Source organism: Sinocyclocheilus grahami, unplaced genomic scaffold (assembly GCF_001515645.1).
Source record: "Sinocyclocheilus grahami isolate Dianchi unplaced genomic scaffold, SAMN03320097.WGS_v1.1 scaffold974.1, whole genome shotgun sequence".
Lineage (NCBI taxonomy): Eukaryota > Metazoa > Chordata > Actinopteri > Cypriniformes > Cyprinidae > Sinocyclocheilus > Sinocyclocheilus grahami.
The window spans coordinates 376878-386178 of record NW_015506153.1 but is presented as its reverse complement, the minus strand read 5'-3'; the positions used below and the strand labels follow the sequence as shown (position 1 = coordinate 386178).

The following is a 9301-nucleotide window of genomic DNA, read 5'->3' as shown; positions in this document are numbered from 1 at the left end:
TCACAAATAAATAAATATTTAATAAAAATATAATTCAAAAGGAAGTAAACACTGTAACCAACAGGGCTTTCAGTATTCTGGGAAGTTTGTGTGCATTGGGAATCATATTTTTTAAATAAAGCCAGGGTAACACTCATTTTACATACAGCACACAGAGAAAATGACATGAATATGACAGTGGGTAAATGGATAAAGCGCAGCATAATTTGAAATCACAAGTTTAAAGCATTCATTTCACACGGACCGACCGTCACACAGAGAACACGCGATCATGCTGGATAAAAATGCACACTTCACAAGATCTCACCGCTGGATTCGACTAAGTTTGTGAAATTAAATGTTCATTAGTCATTCAAAGATTTGTTTAAATGATGTAAATGCGTATTTGCTTAATGCTGACGGCAAACGAGAAAGTATTATAATGTTTGCCTTTCTTTTTTTTTTTTAATCAATATATTTATTATTTTCACATCAACAATTTACAGACTTAGTACAATTTACAAGTAAACATTCTTTCCTAATCACCCTTCCACCCCATCACATCCTCACTAGACAGAACACTTAAATGAACATTCTTGCGAGGCATTGAGCTGGTGTGTAAAATAAGAAAAAAGAAAAAAGAATAATAATACAAATAAATACATAAATAACAATACTGATAATAAATAAAGAAATTAAAGTCAAGAAAGGGTTACATTATCACATCAGCATTTTCAGTCAATGTAACATCCAAATTATTCACGTATGCAATACATTTGCCCCAAATCTTTACAAACATTGATGTATTCCCTTTTATACCAATATTGTGTTATCCCATCTCTTAATGCCTCAGGAAAACATGGATTGTAGTGAAAAGGAGTATTGTTATATAATGATAGTAGCCAATTATATTTTTTCCTGATCTCAAACCCCAATTTGCAAGTGTGTCTAATGAATGGGTTGTTAACTACTTCCGTAACACAAGTCAATGGGATGAACAGAGCCTTATCTAGAGGTATTTTCCCCTGCATGATATCTTTCAATTGTATCCATGCAGGTGGCTATAAAGTACTATTCATCTGCCAAAACCATACCGCTCTCATTTGTGCTGCCCAAAAATAAGACATAAAATCTGGAAGTTGTAATCCACCTTTTTTAGATGCCATTTGTAATGTTTTAAGTTTAACCCTCTGAGTTTTATTATTCCAAATACATTTTCTAATTGAGCTATTGAGATTATTAAAAAAACTTTTGTGGGATAGAAATGGGAAGAGTCTGAAATAAATATAAAAATTTGGAAGAACGTTCATTTTTACATTTTTATTAATCCTGCCGATTAATGATAATGGTAGTGAGTTCCATCTTTCCAAATTTCTCATTACTTTTTTAAGTAATGGGGAATAATTCAAAGAATATGCTTCTTCCAGCTTCTAAGGAATATTTAATCCTAAATAAACTATCTTTTCCGAATTCCATAAATGTTTGCCTTTCTATTACTAATAATATAAAAGCAATCGTTATAATACTTTTTGTATACATTAAACAATTCCTTTGTTTAACCGTTCTATCTGATTATTAGACCGACTTCTATCCGTATTAGACACAGAACTGTTAACAACGACAGTAAACAAGAGGGAGAATGTGAGCACTGTGTGTTCAGGTGCTGCCGCTGTCAGCGCCATCAAAATAAATGTCCGGCGTGGCGTCTAAATAAAAGCAGAAAAACTTATCGGCCAATGCCGATATTTGAAAAATACCAAATATCAGCCGATATATCGGCCGACCACTACTTATAAACCAAACTGGTTTAGCTACACCCAGTGTGACATTTTCATTGTACAGAAAAGCATTGTTTCATATGTATGAACGAAATATGACATATCAGTATTACATGATTGTGCTTTCTTTTTTTTAGAGTCCTTTATATCGGACTGGCCTGCAACACTGCACGCTATCTGTACATCTCCTACCTGGAGAATGCATGGATAGTTTTACCCATGGAGGTGCTTCAAGGTGAGAAATAAGGTGTTTTTGTGTCGCCCGACTGGCCTTATCAAACAGGAAGTGTTGTGATTGGTGGACTGTGCTCTTGAGTGACCACAGCTGACGTTCGAGATCATCTAAGGACATGAATCAGCTGTTTTTGCAGTATATCTGACACCTTATTTCACATCAGACATGCTGTTGCAATCACACAGTTACAGTTTAGAAATAGGTTTAGGGCAGTGCCATTTGTTTCAAAGCTGAAAGAAATGTTACTGTTAGGCTAGATGGTACAATATGTAGTTCAACATCAGTTCTTAGAAGAGTAAACTCTTTCTTTTCTCTTAAAAAGTGGTTTTATTAAAATGCCAAGACCTTTGAATTTTTCTAAAACAGGTTTAAAAGTCTGTTTAGCTGCTTCAGCCACTATTATCTTGGGACTGTGTTGACCATTGACACTGTACAGGATGACCATGTTCCCACCTCACATGTAGTTTGTTTGCTTTAACTGTGACTGAGTAATATGATATTATATAACATATTGTTAGCTTGCTATCCGTTTAAGTCTGCTCATTTATATATGCAAGTTCTAAAGAAACATTAGAGGAATATGAAAATACAGTGTGAGATCAGTTCAAGACGACAAAGAACTTATTGAAGGAAGTTGTTTGGCACAACATAGAGCGAAGTTTAGTTGTTTACAGTTGGTAAACATTTTGTTTCATTAATACATAATTCAACTGATTTGAATTGTTATATACACATTTTACTCAATTGTGGCAGAATTTTCTTGTTATAATATAGGCAAACCAAAAGATAAAATTGTTCAAGTAATAATAAGTTATCAAATAATCACATAAGATGAAGTACCTTTCATTTGTAAGGTAAATTCACTAAATTATAAGAAAATGTGACCCTGGACCACAAACCCAGTCATAAGTGTCATTTTTTTGAAAGTGAGAATTATAAATAATCTGAAAGCGGAATAAAGCTTTCCACTGATCTATGGTTTGTTAGGATAGGACAATATTTGGCCGAGATACAACTATTTGAAAATCTGGAATCTGAGGGTGCAAAAAAATCTTAATACTGAGAAAATGTCCTTTAAAGTTGTCCAAATGAAGTTCTTAGCCATGCATATTACTAATCAAAAATGAAGTTTTGATATATTTACAGTAGGACATTTACAAAATATCTTCATGGAACATGATGTTTACTTAATATCCTAATGATTTTTGGCATAAATGAAAAATCGATCATTTTGACGCATACAATGTTTTTTGCTACAAATATACCCCAGCGACTTAAGACCGCTTTTGTGGTCCAGGGTCACAAATAGGAATTACTATATAGTATTTAATTTATAAAGTATTTTTGTTGAATTTTCACTTTTACTGTTATGACATTAAATATCATGAGTTATACTGCTGACTCTCAGCTTTAATTATTAATATTTTATGTTCTCATTTTTTTTTTATGTTCTCCCCCATTTTGTTTTTGCATTCGGTTCCTGATTAACTTTTAATGATCACTTGTAACAGAATGAAAGCATATTGCGTAATACTTGTATAGGGCTGCTTTTTAACATTTTAATTTTCAACATATTCATATTTGCTTACCAACTGCAAATATTGTCTTATTGATGTGGTCATAGGCCTATATTACAAGGAACTCATGAGTAGTCAATGTTTATGCATTCAGGCAGATGCACAAGTGTTTGTTTATGTTAATGTGTCATGCAGGTTTGACACATGCATCAGTGTGGGCGGCATGCATCTCGTATTTGAGCGCTGCTGTTCCTCCAGCTCTGCGCACGTCGGCTCAGGGGATCCTGCAGGGGCTGCACCTGGGGCTGGGGAGAGGCTGTGGAGCCATGCTAGGAGGAGTTTTTGTGAACTTCTTCGGTATGACATCAACAAAGACCATGTGACGTCACAGACTTGCCATACATGTGCCTCATGCATGCTTTTAAGCTGTTATATATTTAGACACACTTACAAAGAATCACTCTTGAAGTAAAGGTAAATTCTACATTATTCTATATCCAAAAGTCTATGAAAATATGACATTTGTTTTTGTTTGTTTTATTTTTTAAACTTAAATGCTAATAAATCATTAAATCTTATTTGATCAAAAATACAGTAAAAACAATACAACTATAAAATATTATTACCATTTTAAATAACTGTTTTGTGTTTGAATATATTTTATTAAGTAATTTATTATGCAATGGCAAAGCTGAATTTTCAGCATCATTACTCCAGTCTTCAGTGTCAAATGATCCTTCAGAAATCATTCTAATGCTGATTTGCTGCTCAAGAAACATTTATTTTTATTATCAATGATGAACGTAATATTTTCGTGGAAACCTCGATACACTGATTTAAAAGTTTGGGTTAAGTAAGTTTAAAACAAATAAATAATTTTATTCAACAAGGATGCATTCAATTGATCAAAGTGACGAAGTTAATCAAAAAAAAAAATTGTTTTCAAATAAATTCTGTTCATTGAACATGCATCAAAGTTCATTTTCATAAAGGAATCCAGAATAAAATGTCACAGTTTCTACAAAAATATTAAACAGCAAAATCTGCATACAAGAATGATTTCTGAAGGATCATGTGACACTGAAGGCTGGAGTAATGATGCTGAAAATTCAGCTTTGCCATTGCAGGAAATAAATTACATTTTTAAATATATGAGTGATTTTAAACGGAAATTATATTTCACACTGTTACTGTGTATACATATATATATATATATATAACATTTTATAGAAATGTCTCAGACTTTTGGGCCTTGCTGAATATATATAGATAATATCCAAAAGGGTGATGAGAAAACTTTTAGATTGTTCTTTTCATTGTGAATGACATTCATCTTACAGTATCAGCCTTTTTCATCTTGCAAATTTCCTGTTTAGGTGCTGCAGAAACCTTCAGAGGCCTCGGTATGGCCTCTCTGGTCACATTACTTATCTTCTCTCTGATACAGTGGCTGTTAGGTCAGAACGAGGATAAAAGTAAGTTCCTGCTGTTTTGCTGGAGTAAAACCTGCGACGGCTTATTGATTATGTCTGTGCTCTTTTACAGAGGGCTCGATGTTGGCTGAGAACATCCCAGTTCCCTCCAGCCCTGTGCCTATCGCCACTATTGACTTAGTCCAGAACCAATCTGCATCTCAGCCAAATCCCGAATCAAAGACGCCTCCTAAGAAAACCAGGCATCAGGAAGAGCAAGAAAATGCCAACAAGCCGGCCTGGGTGGTGTCTGCTTCCCCCTGGGTCACCATCGCTTTCGCCCTCTATCAGATCAGAGATATGGTTGCTTTGTCAAAGAACAACCACTGTGGTGAAAGTCAAGCCCCGCAGGTAGGGTGGAACCCTTTGTGATTTGGACATTAGGAGGTGGTGAAAGTTTCACTTCTGCTGTTTAATAACATTTCATGACCTTTTTCCTGCTAATTTTCTGCCTGTATTAGTTTGTCATCTTGGCATGTAATTATTGTGAAAACCAATATGGAAAAACTTCATACTGATGGCAAATTATATTTTATACCTTTTTACTGAATGATTAACTCTTTCTCTTTACATTCATGCTGTCATTTTCTCAGGGGAAAGGTGAGGAAAAATATGTCTTTGCACTTTGTACACAAAAATGCATGCAGTCCTGCCACAGTCTGTTATTGCATTTCCTCTTTCATTCTTAATGTATTCTTGGATAATTTACATAAGTCTTACTAACACCATTGTACAACCCACTTCTTACCAAAATAAATGCTTTTCTGTTGTCAGTTTTGTTTGTCCTTTCTTAAAACAGACTTCTGTGCTTCAGCTGCTTTGTGTCGTTTATTACCATTTTTGAGCAAATGTTTCAAGTCAGGACATCTTTTTTGTTGTCGTTTGTTTCCCCGCATTTTGCACAGTTACTTATTTGTCATTGTAAAGTACACATAGTGTTTATATTTGAAGTCAAATAAATGCTTGATTGGTGCATCTCACGAAACATTTCAAGAAGATGTCCAGGTCATATTTCACCCCCTAAGAATATATATATTTTAAAAGATTCAAAGAAATATTTGAATTAAGTATTAATGAATCATAGTAATTATTGTTTGTACTGCCTTTATTTTGAATAGAAAAGGTATTACATTACGAAGTATAATTTCATTTAGTCTTAAATTCAGTCTATAAAAATAAAAAGCATCTACAGTATCTCGCAGAAGTGAGTACACCCCCTCACATTTTTGTAAATATTTTATTATATCTTTTCATGTGACAACACTGAAGAAATGACACTTTGCTACAATGTAAAGTAGTGAGTGTACAGCTTGTATAACAGTGTAAATTTGCTGTCCCCTCAAAACAACTCAACACACAGCCATTAATGTCTAAACCGCTGGCCACAAAAGTGAGTACACCCCTAAGTGAAAATGCCATTTCTTCAGTGTTGTCACATGAAAAGATATAATAAAATATTTACAAAAATGTGAGGGGTGTACTCACTTCTGTGAGTGTTTGTGTCATAGTAATAATTGTTTATAGTGCCTCTATTTTTTATTAAAATAAAAGGAATCATTTCATTTAATCTTAACCCTATAGAGAATATTTCAATATTATTTCAAAATAAAATAAAAAAACGAAAATCTAGTTAATGTGAATTTTTAAGGAAATATCACAGCTTAAAGCATCGTGATCCTAAAATAGGCTTCAGTATTTTAATTTTGGGGTGAAAATACACGTTTTTGTATTCATTCTAGCACACATCTTAACAAATAAAATGTACTTTACCTTAGAAATTTATTTCAAATGTTTAACCTTTATGTGTCCTCCTCTTGTAGGAGACAAATGAGCAAACTTCAGCGATGCCACCTGCTGATGAAAACACATCACAACCCCATACAATAAGTCCGGCAGAATATCTCTCACAAGGACCTACTACCAGTGCATTTGTTCCTCAAAACACACATCCTGTCCGTCCTGTGGAAGAACTGCCTCCATCCACAGGGAGAAAAGAACCAGTAGAAAACTCAATTCAATTGCCAGGACATTCCAAACAGCTGCCTCCAATAGCACAACCACAATCAACAATCGACTGAACTTCTTTGGGAAATAGCCTTATGATTTAGAGACATGGTATGGGGTGTAAAAGATGACAGCTGACATTGGGCCAAAAATATTATGTTGGTATTCTACATTAGCCGAGGCAATAGAATCAATATGCTTTGCACTGCCACAGTTGATGTCATGCATTAGTTGCAAAGGGCTTGCAAGTCTTTGTACAGAATGCTTGAAGAGTCAGTGCCTATGAGTAAATCTGCATATTTCTGAGTGATACATTCTTATAATCCAACAGCTGAGGTGCTTCAGCAAAATATTCATGGGACTTGCCATTGCACTCTGTATAAAATGTTATTTCGCTATTCATGCTTCCATATTACTTGTAACCAAATTTAAATATAAAACATCTACTCTGTATTAAATAAAATGTTAAAGCCATGCTCTGTTCTGTTAAATATAGTTATCTGTAAAACCAAGTAGCCATAGGGCAAATCAATACCATCAGAATGTATTGATTTGCCCTATATGGTGTCTGAAATTATGTGCCTCGCAGCTTTGTGTATAAGTGACCTCTGCTAATAAAAGTTCTTGAAATGTTGACACAATACAATATTCTGGTTGAGAATTTAGCCATTTGTCTTTTTTTTATTTAATTAAATGCAATATAAAAGGCTGTAAAAACTTCAAATGAAATGTTTTTTTTTAAAACATACATTCTTTCTTCAGATAAAAGTTCAATAAAAAGGAAAGAATATGAAATGCCAGCATGTAGATGTGCAAACCCACATGAGAGGATGCAGAACATAGACGATGAGTTGATTCATTTTGAAAGGATGGTTCACACTAACATGAAAATTCTACAGAGCCTCTAAAGCAGGGATGTCCAGTCCTGCTGATTTTGGCTTCAACCTCAATTAAACACAGCTGAACTAAAGTAATCAATGTCTTAAGGATTACTAGAATCTTCCAGGTAGGTAAAAATTGGAAATAAAATCTGCAGGATGTCGGCCCTCCAAGACCAGGACTGGACACCCAAGCACTAAAGAAACTTGATGATTAATAAATATCAAGTGGAAGGCAAAAAAAAAACAGTGATTCAGTGATTTAGCTGATGCTTAGATGTGCAGTTTTGAAACTTTTGGAAACCGTATGTCCTCGTTTAGTTTAACTGTATGATAAAGAGCAATTTGGAGATCCCGCTAAACTTCCTCTATGTGTTCAAAGGAAGACAGAGAGGTTTGGATTAAGATGAGCGTGAGTAAACCAGACACAATTTGCACTTATAAGTGAACTGTTCCTTTAACCAACACTAGAGTGCACCGTTTCCTTCAATTACATAAATGCTGTGGGACTATGTGTGGAGCAGTCATTGTCTTGAGCAGTTGAGGCAAATGTATTAGCAAACTGCAATGATGTCCTGATGATCTGATATACCTGAGAGCAGCACAGTCACTATCTATTCACACACACTATTAACATACAGTATGTACAAAAAAAGTGTTATTCCCAGCTCTGCATCACTTGGGTACGGGAATACAAACTCCTGCTAAAAAAAAATATAATAGTAGCAGCCCACTCTTGTCTGAAAGAGATCATTTAAACGCAAATGACAAAGAAAGATTATTTTTACAATCCTTATGGACCTACTAATGTTCCTTCGAGTCATTCCTTCCTAAAATGTTTAGCGTTTCAAAAAGTATCTTTAAAACGAACATGACAAAACTTGACAACAGGACAATTTTAAAAGAAGTCCTGGTCTTCTGGATCCATGGGTTCTGGCTGAGGGGTGTAGGTGACAGGGGGATACGGGCAGACAGCTGGAGTATATACAGTATATACAGCAGGACTGGGGACGTTATTTAGGGTTGGAGGACTGTTACTATCCAGCTCATCTTCGCTATTGTCCTCTGCTTCTCCTCTGTGCGACTGGGTGTCACTGGAGCTGCTGTTGAAGAGCACGTTTTCGTAATATTCCCCACCAAGCCCGTACTGATTCTCATGATTCTGAAGCTCCTCTTGAGTGACGTGACTGCCACTGCGCAGAAACTCTGCAAACCTGAAAGAGGCAGAAACAACTGGTGGTCAATAAAATGGGATATATACAGTACATGTGTGCCATGTAAACATGCTTATTTTGATGAATACAAACTGTAATTACTTTTGCGGTGATCTGAGCCTCAACACAGTGTCCCATGCAGGAAAGCCAGACTTGTTACAGTGCTTCTGTAATTTTTCCAGGGAGGCTCTGGTGTGGATCTCTCCCTGCTCTCTGTACTCCTC

General features: G+C 35.1%; 2 protein-coding genes across 2 annotated transcripts in view; one reads left to right on the top strand and one right to left on the bottom strand.

Annotated features, from left to right (window-relative positions):
- The window catches only part of LOC107565033 (major facilitator superfamily domain-containing protein 6-B-like), an 11384-nt gene extending 4500 nt beyond the window's left edge, over positions 1-6884 (top strand). The window contains exons 3-8 of the mRNA XM_016250217.1: positions 1895-1992; positions 3705-3866; positions 4886-4984; positions 5055-5332; positions 5575-5581; positions 6802-6884. Of these exons, the coding sequence (XP_016105703.1) occupies positions 1895-1992; positions 3705-3866; positions 4886-4984; positions 5055-5332; positions 5575-5581; positions 6802-6812 (655 nt within the window). The 3' untranslated portion in view covers positions 6813-6884. The remainder of the gene's footprint in view (positions 1-1894; positions 1993-3704; positions 3867-4885; positions 4985-5054; positions 5333-5574; positions 5582-6801) is intronic.
- An 838-nt stretch (positions 6885-7722) lies between these two features.
- The window catches only part of LOC107565032 (nuclear envelope integral membrane protein 2-like), a 1799-nt gene continuing 220 nt past the window's right edge, over positions 7723-9301 (bottom strand). Inside the window, exons 2-3 of the mRNA XM_016250215.1 lie at positions 9180-9298; positions 7723-9077 (exon numbers count right to left, since the gene is read on the bottom strand). Coding sequence (XP_016105701.1) covers positions 8762-9077; positions 9180-9298 — 435 coding nt within the window. The 3' untranslated portion in view covers positions 7723-8761. The remainder of the gene's footprint in view (positions 9078-9179; positions 9299-9301) is intronic.